The sequence below is a fragment of the Amphiura filiformis genome, chromosome 11, assembly GCF_039555335.1.
Source record: "Amphiura filiformis chromosome 11, Afil_fr2py, whole genome shotgun sequence".
Lineage (NCBI taxonomy): Eukaryota > Metazoa > Echinodermata > Ophiuroidea > Amphilepidida > Amphiuridae > Amphiura > Amphiura filiformis.
The window spans coordinates 45,183,576-45,206,937 of NC_092638.1; the positions used below are offsets into that span (position 1 = coordinate 45,183,576).

A 23,362-nucleotide genomic window follows, 5' to 3' on the forward strand; every position below is an offset into this window, starting at 1 on the left:
TGCATTGTTTTATTTGCTGCATTATGTGAACTGTATTATACAATAATACAATATCAATGATTCCAGGAGAGTTTTCAGTTACCTTTAAATTATTGTTTTTAATTAATGACTAGTGTTTTTTCACCACACTAACTGTACAGCTAAAATTAGTTAAGCCTTTTGTTTCAAAAATCAACCCTGTGATCACAAAGTTAATGAGACCAAATCAAGTTTTATTGAAAACTCTATTGTTCTTTTTCAATCCTTGGACCTAGTATATTTTCCCATTTCTACTAATTTCTAAATGTCATTTTAATCTCACCCTACAGGTAAAACCAAGATTCATCAACCTAATTTTAAAATACAACACTGGTGCCAAAGTTGCTTTGGAAATTGGCAAAATTAAATATTGACATAATATTCAAATTTACAGTTCCTTTAAAAGCTAGAACCTGTTTGGCCCAATGATATGAAAAGAATTTTCTCTTGTGATATCTTAAAAACCTTTAAATTTTTATGTTTTCAAATAAAAATAAACATTCTTTCAACTGCATGCATAATAGTCAGATCCACAATGAGGGATCCATTATGTATTTTCATTATAGGTGTTATTTTTGCCACATTGGATCATTAGCATTAAAGGGACATTCCGTGATCCACAGCATCTCCCCCACTTTTCTCAAAAAAGTTGAGATTTTTATACCGCTAGAAAACCTCTGGCTACATAATGTTTATGTACCAAAAATTTCTTGCAGATTAATTCGTTTAGCAAAAATATCATGAAATTTGAATAACGTTCTGGTACATATATACCAGACACAAATTACAACACATTGTCATTGTCTATGTAATACACATAAACATGCATACATGTAACTCGCAAACGCAAAATTGGAATCAACTGCAATTTTGGGAATAAGCTTTTTGCGTGGATATCTGCTGAAAAATGTTATAAAAAGATGCTAGGATCATTAAATACGCCTCTAAATGTCATGTGGTTTGACTCCTATTATCTGGCTTATAACTGGATGCACCTTACGCATGCCCAGATGCATTTTGTATCAGAATGATATACGATAGGTCAAGCAATTGCTTCCATTCAATCTACTTCCATTAATCATATTCACAGGCATGTAAAATCAAACAATTCCCACAAGGGAATTAATGAATACCAAGGAATGCATGCTTATATCTGCACACATTGAGAACTACATTTTGACATGGGGAAGCTATTACAGTTGTATGCTGATACTGAGATGCCTAGGTTGCAGTCCCATGATGACCCGTTAGTCTTAATTAATAAGCTTTCTCTGCATGTTCTTTGAGCATCCTGCCTGCAATGATAAGTTTTTGAATCTCGCTGGTGCCTTCATAGATCTCTGTAATACGTGCATCTCTATAATGACGCTCTGCTGGCATATCAGATACGTAGCCCATTCCACCAAGCACTTGAATAGACTGCAAGACAAAATGAATCAAGTCATTAAATGATTACTATGTGTCAAATAATGAAGTGTTTAATGCATTGTGTGCTCTTAGCTTGTTTCTTTGATGTGTGAGGAATACAGATGTATAGTGTAGTTGGTGTATTTTTCTTTTTAGCTTGCCGTTACATCATATTTACAAATTCGAATGATTTGATCTTAGAATTTCATGATCACACTCAATGCGATTGGAACAATTTTTATCACGGCTAACGTGACAAAAAAACCTGCTCTGTGCGTGGATGAACCTTACAGGGTAGGTCGATCTGGCTTCTTTTTTTTTGTGCAAATGTTCCTGCAAATGACATTGTTTCACTTCCTTCGCTCCCGCTATTTACAGTCAAATTCAATACACTTTTGCAACAACAAAAAACTGGCCAATTTTACATGCTTAAAGCAAAAAGCAAAAAAAAATAGAAAAAAAAGAAAGAAAAGATCTGTGTCAGTTGGGCCTGAAGAACAGGATGTTCATTCTTTGTTGTCTTACAGATTGTCTATAATTAAAGGGAAAGTTATTTCTAATACGCAGTAGCTATATGGAGACTTTAATTCACTATTCACATACCTGATGTGCTATAAAGGTAGCTGCTTCTGATGCTGCTAGCTTGGCCATAGCTGCTTCCTGTAAAGTGAATTGATTAATGTTAATTTTATTTACTTTTGATATGACCGACATTTGTATTAGATAGATATATCTGATTAAAAATAATGGAAAACATGTACTCAGCATATTGAGGTCTGCAATAGCTGCCAGGTGTCTTATTTTATTGTGTACAAATACAATGCAAAAATTGTGAAATGACTATAAGGCAGCTATTGACCCCTCTGTATTGGTTCCTCTTCATTGAAAACTTTAAGATGTAATAGCATGGGGATATGTAGGGATATATAGGATCATATGTTAGTGCTTTTCAAGATGCCATGTTTCTAACACTATATGGTTCTTTAAATGTCTCACTTTAATAGAGGTGGTGCAATAACTATAATAAAAGAGGAAAGGGGGGGGCAATTTTTTTTTTGGCATCACCAAAAGGGTGGAGGGCAGCAAAGATTTTTTTGGCAGGTCAAAGGGGGGAGTAATTTTGGCAGACCATTTTGAGAATTCACCATTCTTTAGCTTGTCTTTGTTGTTGAAAGGGATTCAATCATATTTCACCGTTATTCATCACCGATTAACAACTCGCATCTCGCAGATGGATCGTTATTAATCTGTGATGAACAAAAGTGAAACATGATTGAATCCCTAAATACATCTGAACTCTTCATTTCAACAAAAGTCACCCACCTTGATGAAGTTTTGTCCAGCATCTTTCATCATAGCAGCTTTCCATGTTAACAATCTAGCACTTTCTAAGCGCACCTCCATTTCAGCCAATTTGTTCTGTATTGTCTGCATACTAGCGATGGGTTTACCAAATGCTTCACGCTTTGTGGCGTAGTCAATTGCACAGTCTAAAGCAGCCTGAAATAGAAATACAGTATGAATGAAAAACTGATACGACTATGAAGCTGATGCTCATTTGTTTTATAGTATCTGCATCTTATATACACATAATTATGTGGGTTTAATAAATGCAGCCTAGATTAAAACATGATGAAATTGGATGTTGTATAGTGAAATATATAATAGAGATAATAGGACTAGATCCTGGTTTAACATGCAAAAGTGTAATAAAAAAATAGGACATACTGCTTTGATATTTTTAAACTTTATTGGATAGATGGGAAGGTCCTATATATAACTACACAAAGATGGGAAGGTCCTATATATAACTACACAAAGTCACACCAAACTCACACAAAATGTATTCAATAACCAAATGAGGGTCTTTTTTTCTCACTAGATCACAAAGAATTGTTTTTATCTGGAAAATATGTAAAAATCTTGAAAAGTGGTAGTTTATTCCTTGATTTAGACAAAATTTCAATGATATACATGTAAGGATGTCTCTTTAAGAAATAGATAAAATTGTATATGGTTTCTTGAGTTTTGTGTGAAAAAAAATCTGGTATTTTTATGCTCAAAATATTATAACAAGGGATATTTATCAAACAAAATCACAAAATCTATTGCCTTGTATTCAGTATCCATGGAAGGAAATGTTGTCAGCTCTTATCACATGTACAAGAGAAAGCAACATTTTAGGATGTCAAATATAAAGGAAATACAGTTTAAAACTATTTGTGACCAGGATTTTAGATTGGGGGGGGGGGGTGGCAAGGGGCAGTTGCTCTCCCTCCACCACATCCCTGAATAATTTGTTCTGTTGATTGGTACATGTACATTTTCAGTGGTCTTTCTGATCTCATTTTATTAATAAGAAAATAAGGCAAGTAAAAAAATTATGATTTCTGTCATTCTGGCTCAACACCTAAAAGTTATAAATGTGGGGCAAGAAGCTTGGAATTCAGCAAATTCACATGTTACAAAATTTACTAATCATATAATGAAGACCATAATTATAGTCTGACAGCTATAGCCTCTATTTACCTCAAAGTAAACTATGTTTTGCACCATGTGTTCTGCAATATACTGAATAGATTCATAAGGTTTGTAGGTAAACAGACTGAATAAATTTCTTTTGCACAAAACCAGAATTGTACTCAAAGTCGGCCATAGCAGACCATGCTGTTCAACACAATTACGTCATTAACTGGGACATACAAAAATCCTTTGTAAGGAGGGTGATACAAACTAGACACATCAAAGAATCCATTTGGATCAGGAAAAGAGGACCCAATGTCATGAATATGGACGAGGGGCCCACTTCTTAAGTCACATATTTGATCCCATCCTGACTGATCAAAATACACCATATACAGTACGGATCCAGCACACGGAAGTGAGGATCAATCATTATCATTCTGAAGTTGTCTATCGACCATGATAGACGAAACCGTCAATCGTAAAATTCTGGTTTTTTTTGTAAAAGAAATTTGTTCAGTCTGCTCTACAATATTCTTACAGAAGCATTATTCGATTATAGCCAATCAACAAAAACACCGACTCCCTCTACATGCACGTCTAGCAAAATGCTGCAACTTACCTGTCCTATTCCTAATGCTTGGCCTGCTATACCTATTCTACCTGCATCTAATGTGGACTAAATGAAAGGTGATAAAATAAGAACAAATGGCTGATTAATGAATGATCCCATGCTCATGTTATGATGATGACTCTCATACATGTAGTTCTCACCTGGCCAATGCCCAGGGCTTGACCTGCAACACCTATCCGTCCAGCATCAAGTATCATCTGTATAAAAACATGCACTACTTATCATTAATCATATTGAAACTGCATTAAAATTTGCTTTTAGTGACACAGAAACATCAGACAAAAGTACCGTAGTCCAAGGCATTACGTCACAAAAATGCCTCCCGTAGGCCTTGCAAGTTCATTTTGGTGTTTGAACTGGAATCCAATCAACACATGGACTATTAAATGAATCATATGAATCATGCTGCCAATTTCTCTGATGTTAAATCAACATGGTCGGATCAAGTTGTGCAATACCCCAAATTCTTGAAACCTGCATCATGGCTTGCATGGGGAGGTCAAGGGGCTCACAGGCATAGATATGAAGATTGCTCAAACACAGCAGGTGTTTTTTTATGTCTGAACTATGCAAGGCACACCTGCTATCAGTGTGATAGCGCTGATGGGTTTGGCGCCAAGATAGTTGTTAACCTCCCGCTTGAAGCTCAGCCGATTCTGGTTAGAGGTAATTGGACCAGGTAGAGCATTCCATAGGTGAGCTGAGGATGGAAGGAATGACCTCTGGTGGCTGTCCAGGTTGGATCTTGAGATTTTGACAGCTTGGTTGTGGGATCTGACATTTATAAGATGGGGTATAAACAGTGTAACAGGCTCAAAATAAGCTAAGGTGTCATAAAAGTGTAACACACAATTATTTTTCCCGCTCTTTTCTTTTGGTCTCCAACCAGGTTTAAATTATAGTATGCACATATATCGTTCATAATACACTAAAAGAAAGATAAGTTATAGACCATTTACTTCACAAATTTAATTTTCTAGCCCTTGCGTGACGTTATATTTGACAGACACAATTTTGATGATTTTCTGCAATCAAATAAAAATTTATAAAGTATTACATAAGGTATTTTGTGGTTATTTAGGTGTAGGACCTACAGCAACTGATTGTGGAAAAAAATGTGTCCAAATATTACAATAAGGAGGATAAATTGTTATAAATAAAATATGTGTGTCTGTCAAGTGTGTCTGTCAAATGTAACATACAGAATAATAATTTGGCAAAAACAGTAGTTCAAGATGGGAAATTGAATAAAGATCACATGCAGTTTATAAATCACATGTTTTAAAACACTTTTATAAAATCTAAACTATCATCATAATGTGAACATCAAGTGATTTTTAATTTTTTTTAACGTATTGCGTATGTTACTTTTGACAGACACATACAAATCTTGCGTATGTTACTTGCGTACAAATGTTTGACAGACAATTAACACTTAACAATGGATTGTGTCATCAAAAAAGCTTCTCCTCACAAAGTGATAGTGCCACAAAGCTAGGTGGAGCTAAATGCTATGTCATGTAGCATAATTAGCTGTATCACCCTAGTTTAGCAGGAATTACAGCACCGTCTTGCGTATGTTACTATTTGACAGACATTTCAAGAACAATTTTAAAATTGTTATATGTTCAAAAAAGATGGCAGCCACTTACAAATTGATTATAATATGGAGAAATGAAGTTATTTACAATAGATTTACCCTTTAGTTTATGCTTCAAGTCTTTGTTTATAAAAAACTGAGGGACTTCAAAATCAATCAAAAGTTTGACAGACAATAGTAACATACGCAAGGCAAACTTTTAAAATCTGTTAACTTATAATTCATAATGCCTCTTTCTGTTTTTTGATTGGTTTACTGCACCATTTTGGGAAACAGGTCACATGAATTTCTATAAGGATCCATAAAAAAAAAATTAAAAGCTGTTGAAAAAAAGGCGTCTCTTGGCATGTTACAAATAAAAGTGTAAAAATAGGCATTTTTACAGCTATTTTTTATTATTTTTATTATTTAGAGTGAAAGGATTTTACTTAAATTGTGTATGCTATGTCTTTACAACCTAAACTTGCCACTAAACTAGCAAATATTCCATTTCTATAATTATTATTTTAAAAAAAAGATGTCAAAATATATGGCTATAATATGACACCTTAGCATATTTTGAGCCAACAGTGGAAGTAAAATTGTGTTATTCCAGTTGAAATCCATACACCCCTATGGAAGACATAACCTTAATTTCCTGGAATAACCTAATGTTAAAGACAATTAGGATTTTATGGAGGAAAACACAGGTTTCACTGAACAAGGAGGCAAATTGACAGAGTGCCTAGCACACTTACCATTGCAATTTTGAATCCCATTCCTTGGTCACCTAGTAGATTTTCTTTTGGAATCTTACAGTCTTCAAATATTAAGTTTGTAGTTGATGATGCTCTAATACCTAGCTTGTCTTCCTTTTTACCTAGTGAGAATCCTTCTATTGGTTTGGGTACAATGAATGCACTGATTCCCTGAAACAAAAGAAATAAACAATTCAAAAATCAGTATGGCAAACAAATTCCAAAAGAATACATGTATGTTTGATATCACTTTGGTTCATACATACATATCTAATACAGATATTTCTAAGGCAGATGTGCATATATGCCTGTGCCTACAACATACACACATAATCTGTCCAAATGCGCAGAAAATTCACAACTAGTCATACATGTAAAAGTAGATTAACATTTGGTTGAAAACTTCTTTGTAACCTTTTGTGGCATGATTAATGGTTGAATTCTTGTCTTATTTGTAGTTCACAACATCATACGCTGGTGGGATGCATTCAGCGCTTTCAAATGTACACGTCGTGTCCAAGAATTATACAACAAAAATCTACTTGTTACAAAAGTTTTGAGTTAAGTCACTTGAGTCATCACTTAAATTTCCCTTGAGTCGGTGCATTATTTTAATCAGGTAAAGGATAAAGAGTGATCCTAATATTATATCCACTCACTCACCTTATGTTTTAAAGACTTATCAGTAGTAGCAAATACTACAGAACATTCTGATTCATAACCATTAGTAATCCAAGCTTTGGTACCATTCAGAACCCACTGATCTCCTTGTAAAACTGCTGTAGTAGAAGCAGCACCAGCATCACTACCATTTCCTGCAAACAAAATTTAAAAAATTCAGAAAACAAAGGTATTGTTTTAGCCTCTTCTCGTGCACTGTTTCATATGTGACTGTCCCCTACAAATGGGCGGTAATTTTATGCCTGCATTTTTGGATATATTGGATGGGCAAATTTTTTTCAAAATAAGCATTACATGTACAATTGAATACCTGAGTGGAAGAAGGGCCCAACTCCAATTTTTTACAAAAATGAGTTAGACCCAGCATTTTATTGCCAGCAGCCTGTTCTTCCTTGTGTGTGAAAGATGAACCAAAATCCACTCTTTAAATAGTCTTCCACATATATTTAATCATGGTATTCATGGAAGAAAGGCCCAACTCCATGGAGTTGGGCCCTTTTTCCACAAATATGAGGTTAAAGAGGAATTTTGTTCATCCATGAAATCTGCTTTTCACTACGATAAATTTTCTTGCTAATATATTACGTGAGTTCTACTTGTGCAATTAATAGTGTTTACCTAATTTCTGTAGCTATTTATAACACAGAACTGGCACTTGCGGTATATTAGTCAGTGTTGTAGTCGAGTCCTCGTCATCCGAGTCCGAGTCCGAGTCCGAGTCCTTGGTGTCCGAGTCCAAGTCCGAGTCCGAGTCCCTGCCAATTTCTGATGTCCGAGTCCGAGTCCGAGTCCTCAATGTTCGAGTCCGAGTCCGAGTCCGAGTCCTTATGTATCAAATTCAAGCCCCGGAGTTTTCACCGTTACTTTATCAACGTAGGCCTATACTTAACCAGAATTTTAGTTTTATATTATTTTCTTTTGCTAGTCCCACCTAGCATGCCAGTATTGTTTTGGGGCTGTGGAATAGTTATGCGGAGCCCAGGGAGGGGTGAAATTGCCAAAAAAAATGCTTATCCCCTCTCGGCCTGACAAAAATCGCTCCCCCCTCCCGGCCTGCCAAAAATCTTTGCATCACCCCCCCTTTTGCACATGCCATTTTTGGGGGATCCCAATTTACAAACATCAAATGGTTTAGAAGCGACCAGGGAAATTTGCATAATATGTAAGCGTTTCCGTACTGTTTTCTAAGCCTTTTTAGAGAGCGTTTTATTTGAAAGGTGCCCCATATGTGCCAAAAATTGCTTGTTCCCCCCTCTCGGATTGCCAAAAATTGCTTCCACCCTCCTTCGATAGCCCAAAAAAATTCTTAAACCCAATTTTACCTTCCCCCAATGCTCATAATTTTTGCTCAGCCCAAGGTAACATACCTTGGAAACAGAGTATAATCACAGACTCGCAGTAACTTATTAGGCTGTTTGTGTTTTAAAGAGGCAAAAGATGCAAGATGACAATCAAAATATGACGTCACTACCAAACTTCAGGTGCCAAAACGATGTTGGTGTTGGATCTGACTGTAGGCCTATGCAGTATTATTCCGGGGAGTGTGTGTGTGTGGGGGGGGGTCACTCACATGTAAAAGTGGTACGGGTATGTGCGGCGGTCAGGGTTAGCGGTGCCTGGTTAAAGCAGGGGGCGGGGTCCAGTGGAAGCTATTTGTACCCCTTAACCCCCCCCTTTAGTCTGAAAACAGAGCGTCCCTTTTTCTGGCTGTCCGATAGTTCCTTTAGACCCACATTTGCATCATGTTCCAGTTCATTGAGCCTAACACTCTGAAAATCGTAGCGCGCTTCCAAATTTGGAAACATTTTGAATTTGTTAGCTCCAAAGCCTATAATTTGGCCCAATTTTAGTTTACAGACCTCCACAAATATGTTGAAATTTCAGTCAAGCCCCTATTTTGCCCCCAAACCAGTTCTTAGTTCCCAAAGTTTGGTGCCGCACACCCCTGCCAAAATTAACTTGAGTGCCCCAGTGTCTTATTTTTAATGTAGGCCTACATTTTAGACTTGCGTCTAACAAAGCAGTCATGTCAAAAACAAATGATTATGATTAAAATCCAAAGATATAACTGAAAGCAATCTTGCTTTTTAGTTGTACTTTTACTTACAAACTGAATTTATTTGCATGCAAAATTACTTAAATTATTCACGTGATGTGATCATTGATCAAGCACATAGAAGTTCACAATGCGAAAATAAAAGACCTAAAAGACCCTATTTTGCGGACTCGAGGAGGACTCAAGCCGAGTCCCGAGTCCTTGGGGTCCGAGTCCGAGTCCTTAGCTTCCGAGTCCAAGTCCGAGTCCTTGAAAAAAGGACTCGAGTCCGGACTCGAGTCCGAGTCCGAGTCCCGAGTCCTCCAACACTGATATTAGTGGAAGAAGGGCCCAACTCCAGCTCGTATTAAGACCTGTACCGTTGATATGGAAACATCAGATATAATTTCGAATGTATGTACTATTGTATGTTTATGTATTAAAGGTCCCCTGAAGAAGAAAACCTTCTGTCTATAAAACTTTTCCAAATATTAAGTTTTTTCTTAACATCTCAAAAACAGTTTTGATGGAGTTGGGCCCTTCTTCCACTCAGGTATTCAATTGTACATTATATTACAGTTTGCTTGTTTGCAAGGTTATTTTGGAGGGGCTTTCATAAAAGTTTATTACCTTTGTTTTTCATCTCTCCTTACAATTCATACAGTATTCCCATTACATGAAATTGTAACTTCTTTTTTTACACCAACTTTCTTAATAAAAAAACTTTCCTTGTTTGCAAGGTAGTAGAAATCAGTAAAGGAGTTGGAAAATCCTTCGCTTTCTTTTGTTTAAATTTTAAACATATTCAATGGGCCATATCCCAAAACAAGCTCTGTCAACATTCCAGCCCATTACAGTCACATCACTAAGTTGTCCACACATAATTCAATGGGATGTGTCCAATTACCATGTGTTTCGTTAGGCATTGGTGCACACACTCGGCTTGTCATTCAAAAGTGGTAAATGTGCAATACAATCCAAGATTTTTACCCCACCTCCTAGGGCAATTGATTCAAAGCTTTTCTTACCTGGCTCACTAAGTCCAAAGCACCCTACTCTGTCTCCATTAACAAAAGGAGTGATGTATTTTTGCTTCTGTTCCTCATTGCCAAATCTCATGATGGGAGCTAAATATAAAGACTGTAATCATGGTATTGTATTAATTAGAGAAAAATTGACATATATATTATATATGGCCCATTTCACGGTTAGGCGCCACTTTTGGTGAAAAAAACTTGAAATTTTCAAAATGGATTAAATTTCATTTAATTGGGGTTTTCTTTTCCACATAAGACCAGATTTTCATAAAAATATCATTTCCCAGCTTAAATCTCTCTACTTCTTGAAGAAAATTATAATTTATTATCTCATGTTATGTAATTTTTTAACAAATTTGATAAATATTGAGTAGTGAATATTTATACTTTTACTGTCCAATACATATATAATAGGTATTTAAAATAAACAAGTATGTCATAGGCTCTCTTCTGACCAAATTTGGGCAAATTTTGTTGTGTAATGACAAATTTATGGCCACTTACATGTAATTTTGTGGTAAAAAGAGAAATTGACATGAAAAGGTTTACTCAACAATTTTAATAATCAATGAATGACTCTGATATTTCACAGCTTTGATGGTCATAATATGGGTAATGTTCACAAATAATATCAGCCAGTTTGAAAGCACAGGTCAAATTCAAGATTCTTATGTTTGTGCAATTTTGGATGTGACAGATGTCAATGTGAACGGAAACCACACATTGTAAAGCAGAGTATGTTTCAGAAAATAATGATTCAAAGAGTTTTCACACACTCAGTAAATTAAATGGGATATATTGAAACATATTAACCTGTGTTAGTGTTCATTTAAAACATTGTTTACAATTTATAGAGGTGGATGTGACATTTTTAATTGTGAACAGAATATTTCATTATTATAAACAGTTTGCTTGTCAAAATATAAGCTTTAAAGCACTTCTAACACATATATTTTGATAGATTCTATTGAATTGAGCAATGCTAAAATGTTTTTCCTGACCCTTTATATTTTTGCCAAGCAAAATGTTTATAATACTGAAATATTCCGTTCACAATTGAAAATGTCACATCCGCTTCTGTAAATTGTATACAAAACTGTTCCCTAAAAGACAACAACAAAGCCATGAAATAATCATATGTGACATGTATGAAATAATAAACCTATTTTAGAAAGTCAAATATCATGTTGTTTAAGTATTTTGGCCTAAAAACTACTAATTTTGAGGATGTGACATGTGAACGGAAATTGAAGCTTTTGAATCTCCTGTCACAATTAAAGAAGGCATACTGAATTAAAAACTTATTGTGCCTTTTGATCCCCCACAAACCTGTAATGAAATAACTTCAAACTGGCATCCTAGTCCCATTCCTGTCTTAGTTCTTTGAAGAAACTATTTTGGATGTGACAGGTACCTTGGATGTGACACATGTGAACGGAAACTTTGAAATGACATCTGCAAGCTAAGTTGATGAAGGAGTTTTCATTAAATGGTGTCATTAGATAGCTCATAGCAAAAAAAAAAAAAAATCAAGGAGAACAAATTCTGCCACTTATTTGTTAATAAATTATACTATTTGGAAAATTAATCGGATGTGACAAAATTGTGAACGGAATTTGTTGGCAAAAATTCAAAATATCGCTGTATCTACGTATTAAGAGCAACAAGTGTAATTTGTTCAACAAATAGTAACAAGACTCTGAACTTTACTAAAACACACTAGTTTGCCATTCATGTAAAGTATTAGTCGATCTATTCCACATTGAATAAGGTACATAGATGTGAACGGAAAATGTCACATCCGAATTCAGAAATTTAAATGGTTCTCATGCTAGTTTAACTGACAACTACTACTTTGTTCATGTATGGCTGTATAGTGCAACTTGTTCATTACATAAAAACAACAAAAGCAGCTGGTAGGCTCAACATAGTTAAAAGTGGCAGCATTGGAAAATAAATGTCTGTTTTAGGTTGCTAGTAAAATGTGGTTTTGACCACTTCTGACCCCTAAGCGCCCTGAAAGATAAAAGCAGAAAGGCCGATTAAGCTAGTGGAGGTAGGCTATACAGAGACAATGAAAAATCACCAACAGTCAATTCTGTAACCCCATTATTTTTTACACACCAGGCCAGATACATTGAAAATCAAAAAGTGGCGCCTAACCGTGAAATGGGCCATATACAAATGAGTCAATATATTGAGTCAATTTTTACTATACATCTGCCCTTCATTTTTTAAAGGGGAATATTGGAATGTCATCTTTCCATGGGTAAGATCGGCCAGCAGTCCTGACCATGGCCAGAGAGTAACATCAGTAGGTTTGTTTCACCTTGAAGGCAAGGATAGTCTTGCAAATACATGTACGGGCGCGGGCTTACTTTTCCTTAGGCCATCCAATATGCCATGAATTAGTAGGACTACAACGGGTATCTACTGGTCAGTTTATACTCAATTTCCACATCTGTTATTTTTATGTGCGCCTTTAACTAAAACCATGCACTACCCGAAAGAGGGGTAGTGTATATTGTGATGGAGGAAAATTAAAGGCACATGGACTGATTTTTGTCATTTGAACATCAAGAAAACCATATCAGTCATAACATCATTCATAAACATTGTAAAACTATTTTTGTTATAAAGGCAGTATATTATAAACCAAGCCAGTGCTACGTAGATGCACGCTTGCCACACAGATACTAATTCATTGACAAACTCAATGCACAAAATGCACTTATGAAAGGTCAGCTGTTATTGGTTCATTGCCTCATGAATATTCCTGCTTCTGAATGCATTTTAAAGCATGTTTAAAATATGTCCTTTAGCTATTTGAAATGTGTGATGTGATGTGTGTTTAAAGGTTTAGATCGTTGTGCGCCCCAAATGGAATGTGTGACTGGTTTATGTAGCTAGTTGATGATACATATCCACCACAAAGTTGCTAACTCTTGACACTGGCTAATGGATATACATTAATCATTTCTATGGGTAGTATTTATCTCAAGGTGACCACAAAATATACTCAAACACGTGTCATCTGTCATCATGATGGTTCCAAGTGTAGTCTAAACTTGATATTTTCCAGATTTTTACCTGGCGCTTTAAACATTTCTTTCACAGTCTATGGTTTAAAGCTATGGCATATTTATAGTGCACTTACATTATTCACACTCATAATAACGCCACAGCTGGCACAGCCTCTACTAATTTCTTCCATGGCTATAGCATACGCTAAATAGTCCAATCCTGTACCTCCGTATTTCTCTGGGACGTCAATTGCAAGAAGACCAAGCTCTCCAAGCATCTTCACCTAAAGTCACAACAAAATACAGACATATTCAAGTTCAATAAATGTAGAAATTATGTTATTGATCTGTCACTTGCATGTACGTACACAGTATGATTTGACCCCAATTTCGTTTGCATGCAGTCAACCAAGTTGGCTAAACGGAGCTTAAAGAAGTTGCATTTTTGCTTCATCCCCCGAATATTAAATTGCTGCGAGAAATAAATATCAAATGTTGGTAAATTTAGTTGAAGGAAAGAACCAAACATACAAAAAGGTCAAAGGTCAAATTTTGTCCACATGCTTTAAAGACCTGCAACTGATTAATATTCCAATTTTAATCTAATATTTTTATATACAGAAATAAATGAATGAATGAATATGAATGAGTTTATAGCCAATTTTAAAGGTTCAAAAGTTGACCTTGGGAGCATTTCACCCACTTCTATAATACGGTATCTGATATTCTATGCCCTAAAATAAGCACACGCAACTGATACGGGGCTGTGTAATAATTATGAGCCCTTGGCCTTGGGGGGGATAAAACTTCCAAACGGTGTGTCAAAATTACTCCCCCTTCTCGGCCTGATTAAAAATTGCTTTCCCTGTCTTAGCATGCCAGAAATTCTTTGTCCCCTCCCTTTTGAACATGAATACCAAATTTTTGGGTTCCCAATTTGCAAACCTTTTAAATGGTCTATATATTGCGAGCATAGTGAACAGGAAACTTGCTTGCTGCCCCTTTCTACCTGTTAAAATTGCCCCCTCCCCATTTTTGGCTTGCCAAAAAATTCTCTCCCCCCCCCCCCATTTTTACCCTCCCCAGGGCTGATAGTTATTGCACAGGCCCTAACACCCATATCATAATCATACCTGTTCCCTTGGATACGTATGTTCTTTATCTAATCTGCCAGCAATGGGTGCTAATTCTTTATCAGCAAAATCCCTACATGTTTGTCTTAGCATAGAATGTGTCTCAGGAAGGTCCACCAAACTTGTAATACTGCATTGTGGCTGCTTCAGCAAAACTTGTGGAATACCTAAAAAGTTTCAAATCACAAATATTTTTAGCAATATGGTAGCACGGTTTAAAAAAAAACTTGCCTAAAAACTGTCAGGTTTTAAATAGAATAAGTAATTAAAAAATACACAAATGTTTCATGATATAATCCGATCGTTCTACACATGTATATAGATTTAATATAAATTTTTTACATAAAGCTGGCAACTCCTAGTAGGGAGGACCAATAATCCCATGAGAGTGATGAGACAATAACCTATTCCCCTGCACAGCCACACAGTGCGCTCTGTTAAAACACAGTTTTTAAATTGTTGCTATTTTTAATTTTTTACTCAATTTCCCCGAGAATTTCAGCAATACGTAGACAAATATTATATCAACATTTCCTCCAACTCCTGTTGTGATAACCCCTGTCGTTTTTATGTCTGGCCAGCGATTCCCAAACTTGCCTCGGGACCGCGTTCGAAAATCCGTCCAGAAACTAAGTCCAGCAGCAATTAGCTTGGGAAGCCAGGAGACAATGCAAATTTTAAAGATGGTCTCTGGCGCTGGTGTAAACATTCGAACTTTGACACGCCCTTTTGCATCTACATCCGGGATACCTCCAGCTCTCTGCCAGTGTTCCAAACATTTTCGAATGTTGCTGTATGCCAAAGTTACAAATTATTTACTTGATTTTGAAGCCGTTTGATCGAATTCGAAAATTTTGAAGTAACTATGATATTCAGTAATATTATCGTCAATTAAATGTTAAAAGTTTCAGTCCATTTCGATTTAGTTTACACCCAGAACGATGCGCTCAAACATTCATACCCCGTTTTGTAACTTTCTCAGCAGAGCTAAGTCAAAATTCCTTTTTTTTTTTTTTTGCATTTGAAATTTTTTTTGATACTAATTTAACATCCTAATATTTAGTCCAAAATACTTGGAAGTCATGTATTGGAAAAAAAAAATTAGTATGTGACATGATTTTTGGACAATTTTTTTTTGTGGGCATTTTCATCGTTTCCGGTCATTGGACATCATTATTTGCAAATGGGTAAATGTAAAATTTTTAAATGTTCATTTTATAACTTAAAAGTGTTTTGCCTTCTTTGATACCATACCAGACACTTTTAGAAGATATGGATGAGGTAAGTTGGACAATTTAAGTGTAATTTTTGGAGTGTCCCAAGTCGGCCATCTTGGATTTTTATGTACAAATTTTGCTTAAAGGATCGTTGAGCGCCCCAAATGGAATGTGTGTCTGGTTTATGTAGTTACAATAACTAGCTGATGATACATATCCACCACAAAGTTGCTAACTCTTGACACTGCATAAATGGATATACATTAATCATTTCTATGGGTAGTATAATTTATCTCAAGGTGACCACAAAATATACTCAAACAAGTATCACTTGTCATCATGATGGTTCCAAACGCAGTCTAAACTTGATATTTTCCAGATTTTTACCTGGCGCTTTAATTCTGCTATTTTGAGGCCTGATATGTAAATATGCGTGCATGTTGTTGGTGTTAAATTTGCTTTTATGTGTCAACTAACTTAGGCCTACACTTTGTACTTAATTGCAATATTCAAGAGAATACATATTTTTATTAAAATATATGACAATTTAGAAATAATAGGTCTTGTCTTAATTTACCTTTTATTCTTGTGTTGTCATCTTCTTGTCTCATGAATCGCGATATATAGAAATTTCAAAAGTTCATAATACATCAACCGTTTGACCGATTTTAACCATTCAAAAACCAATTTTCTAGTTTTCATCAGTTCTTTCATTTACACTTAGTTTGGAAGTCATTCAAAGTTACCATACTTTAAAAGAGAAAATCTGAAATATTCTCTACTTTGGACGCGGGTGGGAAACAGGAAACTAAGAATCAATTGTAAATGGGCTTAACAATAATTTGAACCTGAAAAAAAAAAAGAAACATGATAGTTCATGATTTTCCAACATATTTGACTGTTGGATAAATATGGGTGCTGCAGCTCACACTGACTACCACAGGTAATAAATTACAGTGAAACGATCGGTCTATAAATGCTCCACCAGCAGCCGAAGTCACAAAAATTACTCTACACGCAGGAAGCGATTGGTATTGATATCTCATTGGCTAAAAACCCGGCTAAAAACTAATCGCTGTAGCTCAGCGATTATGTATGAGTTGTCTTTCAAAATATCAAGGCCGTTATTGATTATTCTAGTATTGCTGAATGTCGGACAATAAAACTTCTATTGACACAGTTTCTATAGAATCGAATCGCATTCCTTTGAATTGAAATGAATGTGACCAACTAAATATACTTCCACGCTAGATAGGCCTACATGTATGGCGGTGTATATAATAAAATCTCTATTCCTTGAAAATATAACGTTATAATTTTTGTTTGAATAAACCATATTTTGAGGCTTGCAAAATGAATAATGTGTGTTGAAAGAGTGTGACAACCTTAACTCTGCGTATTGAACCGCTTGTTCCAAGTCTTGAAAACAAAAACGGACCAAAATAAAATCGAATTTCCATGAGTTAAAAACGTTAAACAGGGTTATAAGCATGCCCGGAGCACGCGTGGAATAGAAACGTTACGTACCGGTATATATCGTACACACATGCATAGGGTGTTCGTAAAGGTAGGCCTACAGGTGGAGTGTTATACTTTGCCTGAAGTGCTCGGCCTTTATCTCGAAACCATAAAATCACAGCGGAACAAAATCGCTATACCGTGCTGTTGATTCGCCCTATACGCGGAAGATCATACTAACTAACATTCCCAATGGACTACCAAAACATGCCACCTTCAATGTACAGCTGTAATTTTCTCCCAAATATGTTTCACTTACCATTTCTTGTTTGGTCCAAACTTGACCACCACATGGTGAAAAATTGATAGAACCCATTTTCAACATTTATGTTCCTTCAAAAATGATAATTCCATGTCAATATTCCCACCAGCAGCTTCCTAAATATCCAACTTTCATGAATTGATCAGAGATGTTATCATAGCATGCTCTGACATCTATGACAATGTGCTTGACCAAGCCTCCCAATTGCCATGTCAACTCCCAACCACACTCATTGGGAGATGCCTTCTTCCCAAATGCAGGATAGGATGTTTTTTTTTTTTCATTCCTTGCACTGGCTGTCCTATTCTTCAATACCATCTAGTGCAGAGAATAAGAACTATGCCTCAAATAATGATGATAATATGCACACATTAGGTATCCCAGGCAAACCTTAGTTAACACATTTGCTAGTCAGCGAAATTCGCCGAGACCGGGCCCAAACACAATGCATATTTACATAGAAATTTGAATTTTTTTCGAAAATAGGTCGGTGAAGGAAACCTACATAAATATGTTTTCTATACTTCACTTGACCCAAATAATGATTTTTTATGGTGATAATCAAGTCGCACATGGAATTTTAGAGGGATTTTGATAGCAGTTCCATTAAAAAAAGCTGCTATCGCCATGAGACCAAGATCTAGAAACACCCCTAAATGCCGTTTTTAGGGAATTTTGTTAGCAGAATCTTTTTGATGAAAGTCAATCTTTGACAAGATGTAACTTTGTTACGGAAAGTGCTATGACAAAAATGTTTTCAGTTTTGGCTTTCTTTACTCAAGGGCTTTAATTTGGTATGTAAAATGATGCAGTTTGATGGCAAATTTGAATTCACCTAGCATACCTACACACATGTTCCAGATAATGATGCAATAATGCACACATCATTGCACATGCATGGCATGATATGTCTTGAAATACCCTCCACTCAAGCATGCAAGCATTAACCTTGATCAGGAAAAGTAGGTAATGGTGAATCTAACGGACGAGGACACAAAACACATCAAGGATCAATAAATGATACATGTGGATACCTTGAATATATGAACAACTGGAAAGAAAAAAAGCAAGGTACACCAACTTGATGTGGGGGAACAAGTAAAATACAGACTAGACAGTACGAAGGGGGACAAAATAGGCATTAGAAGAAAAAGTGTACTAGAACAAGCGATGAAAATCACTGAGCACATAAGTAGACAAAAACCAAACAACCAATGTAGGCCTAGAAACAGGAAAGTTGGTGCCGAAAGTGCCAAAATTAAATGGCGAAATTGCCAATTCCAGAACCCACAGAAGTGATCAGGAAAACAGTACAAAAGTACAAGAGCATGCTCTCTTACTGAACATGCTCTCTTACAGTAAAGACATAGCTTATACTCGCTCTGGGCTTGTCTAATTTGCTACCCTTTACTTGCCTTCAGTTTTTGTCTCGTATTTGGTTTTAAACTACAGCATGTAGTTTTCGTTGTTTAATTTAATATTTTGTCGTCTGTCCCTGAAGAAGAGTAGTTTATCTGCTCGAAACGTCGGTTGATTTTTTGTCTGTTAGGTTTTGTTTGTCGACTATGTACACAGTGATTTTCATCACTCCAGTGTACTTTTGTACTGTTTTCCTGATCACTTCTGTGGGTTCTGGAATTGGCAATTTCGGCCATTTAATTTTGGCACTCGGCACCGAACTTTCCTGTTTCTAGGCCTACATTGGTTGTTTGGTTTTTGTCTACTTATGTGCTCAGTGATTTTCATCGCTTGTTCTAGTAGGCTACACTTTTTCTTCTAATGCCTATTTTGTCCCCCCCCCCCCCCTTCGTACTGTCTAGTCTGTATTTTACTTGTTCCCCCACGCCAAGTTGGTGTACCTTGCTTTTTTTCTTTCCACTTGATCAGGAGTTAACATGTTGGCAATTTAGAAAGGGTTGCCATTTCATGCCTTCTGCACACATTTGGTGCTATGGATTACTGTGCTCTGTAGACACACACAGTGAATATTTATTGCTTGCACTGCCTTGGGCTGTATTGAGGTGTAATAATTGGAAATCATGATTTGGGGTTATGTTTTGGAGCATATACATTGATACAGCTGAAATTTGACTGTGGATATTTAAATTTTCTTGAAAAAGTGAGTACAAGTTGGGGATCATATTTTTCAGATATGGAATAAGGGTTTTTAGTGCATTTTGAAGGTGGTAGGTGTGTGGGAATTCTCATAACTGGTGCAGATATCGTGTTTTGGAATGTAAACAACTTTGACAGCTTGTCCACCTTATATCTTACTTTGGTGTTATGCTGGGCAAGTCCGTATGACTTGCCCACACTGGGTATAGATTCGCCCTACTATCATGGCAATTTCTGACACCAAGATATAGGGATGATGACGCTGTGCAGCTTTGGAGCTAAGCCTTAAGGCAATATGGCGCATTACTTTGAAGTTGGTAATGGGTAAATTACACTGTGCATCCCGGGGTACACATAATTACTGCACCACCCCGGGGGGTACTCAGTACAAATGACCATACGGGGACGTGCCGCAAATATGGGTAGCATTTTCAGCCTTTTGGTATAGGCCTATCAATGACCCCTTTTTCAAAGCCTTACTATTTTGGTATATGAATGGGTCCTTTTTTCAAAATTTTCTCAATTTTTTTCGAAAAATAGCACAATTTTTCTTTAATCTAGCCAAAATTGTCAAAATTTTCCAAAAATTTTGGGAAAATTTGTAAAAACTACATGTAAGACAATTTGGGTTAAATTTGGCCGAAAATTTTGACTTTTGGTATATAAATGGGTCCAAATTTCTTGAAAAATTGGTATATTTATGGGTCCACTTTCAAATTCTTACTAGCGGCACGTCCCTACCAAAACCAAACTTGAGTACCCCCCCCCCCCCGGACGCGCCTTAATTTCTTTCTGCAACCATAATGGGCATAATATATCACTAACCGCATCGTCGAGGCAAGGTTCATTATTGTCAGGGTTAGGGCCGGGTTAGGGTTAGGGTCTTATGGTTAGGGTTAGGGGTTAGGGGTTAGGGTTAGGGTTTAGGGTTTAGAGTTAGGGTTAGGGTTTAGGGTTAGGGTTAGGGTTAGGATTATATTCGTATTTATTATTAGTACTACTAGTAATAGTATATTGTGTGTATCATGCACTTTATTCCGTAATCAATAAGTATCATAAACAAACACCTTTCTGGCACAACGAATCATAGCACAGTCGTGTAGGCATTAGACTATGCCTGGAAACATAGGTTGTGGGTTCGAACCCCATGTAAACCTTTGTAAAATTTTAATTCTATCGATTTCTTTTTATTTTATTAAGTAAGAGGAAATAATAATGGTAATAAACTCGTACTTATGTCTAGCCTCATAGTAGACTGCGGAACTCAGTCCTCAATGATAGTCAGTCATTTATCTTTTGGTCGTTATATGACTATCATTTGAGGGACTGAGTTAATTGTTATAATATATCTTCCGAGGTGCAATTTCAGACAATAGCTGGGGATTAGTGGGGCAGAGGTTATCTATTGAATCCTTTCATGACCACTGAAGCATAGTCAAGTCTCCCAAGGACACTCGGCACAAATTGAAAGACCATCACAAAAGAATGCATGCATGTCAGGTCATCGACACCAATTTGGTGTTTGTTAATGTTATGACACAAATTTTGTGTCTGTTATGCACCTCGAAATATGTACCTTAAAGTCTGTATCTAGCCTCATAGGCCTATAATTACATGTATGTACTACGTGTTATCGCATTGCGGCCCATTATGGTTGCAGAAAGAAATAACGCCCCCCGGACACCACCCCTTAGCAAATCGCAAGTTTATAGGTATCCTAGGTGAATTCAAATTTGCCATCAAATTGCATCGTTTTATATATCAAATTAAAGCCCTTGAGTAAACTAAGCCAAAACTGAAAACCTTTTTTCATAGCACTTTCCGTAGCAAAGTTACATCTTGTCAAAGATTGACTTTCATCAAAAAGATTCAGCTAGCAAAATTCCCCAAAACGGCATTTCGGGGTGTTTCTAGATCTTAGTCTCATGGCGATGGCAGCTTTTTTTAATGGAACTGCTATCAAAATCCCTCCAAAATTCCATGTGCGACTTGATTATCACCATAAAAAATCATATATTTGGGTCAAGTGAAGTATAGAAAACATATTTATGTAGGTTTCCTTCACCCACCTATTCTCGAAAAAATTCAAATTTCTATGTAAATATGCATTGTGTTGGGGCCCCGGTCTCGGCGAATTCGCTGACTAGTAAATGTGTTAACTAAGGTTTGCCTAGGTTACCTAAAGTTTAGCCACTTGATAATCGAAATTGCATATAAAAAATTGGTGGGGGAATTATACAGTATGATGCATGCCATGGTATGTAAATTATTACAGGTGTTGTACTGTAGTACACTTAGCCGGGACATGGGGACACTTTGTCTGTTATTAAATAGTTACACAACACAATCATGCATTCATGATGTTACATAATTTTTACGGTACCAACAAGGACTGGCGTGCATGCGTGGTACGTTTCATAAGCTTAAGCTTACACACCCACTAAGACACAAGTCAAAATAGTTATTTCCCGTTTATGTGATGATTTACACTCTTATAATTTCTTACATTGAATGTTAAATTTACAGATTTCCGGCCTCTTCGCAACAGCAGACGCCGAACGAAACACTCGCCACATCGTCGCCATGGTTTGGTTGGTTTAGTTTGCTGTAAGTCCCCTCTTTTGAGGAGCACCACGGCACGGGGGTGACACTAAATTCACGGTTATTCTATCAAGCACGCAAACCTATGACAAATCCCGCTGGTTTGCTTGGTAGAAAATGAGTCCAGTTATCGATCGGTTATGAATATATTATGTTCGACCCCTTGATCATGTTAATTACGGTTGACAAAAAAAACCGCCATTCAGTTTTGCGAACTTTGTCTGTTCAATGCGAGTACCAAGCTTGAAAGTGCGTCCTCTATGAGAGCTGAGACCACTGACCTCCCTGACCTCGTTTGTTTTTGTTTCCTCGTGTGATGATAAATATCATTCAATCTATAGTTATCGGACGTACACGTTGTTTATTACCGCCCTAAGCAGTTTGTTTTTAAAAACAAGTAAATAATCATTACTCGCCATTCTATTTGATCTTGTGCATTTCCCAAATCACGTAATAAATTGAAACGCCCTCAACTGAGCTGAGGCCACTGATTATATAATCACCCGAGTGTTTTAATTTTGATTTATACACTACCGCGTGTGAGCCGGTTAGTAATATTAATGAAGTGACACACTGATGCACGGCGTTTATAGCACTTGTAGGCTACATGGCACTGATATGTCACTTGCTGAATTACGTGTATAGGCCTACTAGAAGAATTTAGGTCTATCAAAAGAATGATTGAATGATTTTGGAGTTTATCAAGGGCTGCATGTAATAATTCTGGGGGAGAAGGGGATTTTTGCACACATTTATGGTAGGCCTACGCCTATTAAATAAAACGCTCCGAAAAGGCTTAGGATAACAGTACGCGTCCGGAAACGCTTAAATATGCAAATTGTCTTTTGAACAAAACCAAATTCTTCGCCTGTTTAATAGGC

General features: G+C 36.4%; 1 protein-coding gene across 3 annotated transcripts; it reads right to left on the reverse strand.

Moving 5' to 3' along the window:
- Window positions 1-223: 223 nt before the first annotated feature.
- Window positions 224-22,517, reverse strand: LOC140164889 (short-chain specific acyl-CoA dehydrogenase, mitochondrial-like). 3 transcript variants are annotated; one of them, XM_072188268.1, is made up of 10 exons: window positions 22,387-22,517; window positions 14,769-14,935; window positions 13,770-13,919; window positions 10,604-10,715; window positions 7,523-7,674; window positions 6,860-7,030; window positions 4,511-4,567; window positions 2,749-2,925; window positions 2,029-2,085; window positions 224-1,437 (listed from the first exon to the last, which is right to left on the reverse strand). In XM_072188268.1, the coding sequence occupies exons 1-10, from the start codon at window positions 22,463-22,465 to the stop codon at window positions 1,276-1,278; spliced, it is 1,284 nt and encodes a 427-aa protein (XP_072044369.1). In that variant the 5' UTR covers window positions 22,466-22,517; the 3' UTR covers window positions 224-1,275. The 3 variants fall into 3 exon arrangements, with proteins under 3 accessions (XP_072044369.1, XP_072044368.1, XP_072044370.1); XM_072188267.1 differs by having other exon boundaries at window positions 2,029-2,081; window positions 2,745-2,925; XM_072188269.1 differs by lacking the exon at window positions 22,387-22,517 and adding an exon at window positions 17,763-17,844 and having other exon boundaries at window positions 2,029-2,081; window positions 2,745-2,925.
- Window positions 22,518-23,362: the final 845 nt, after the last annotated feature.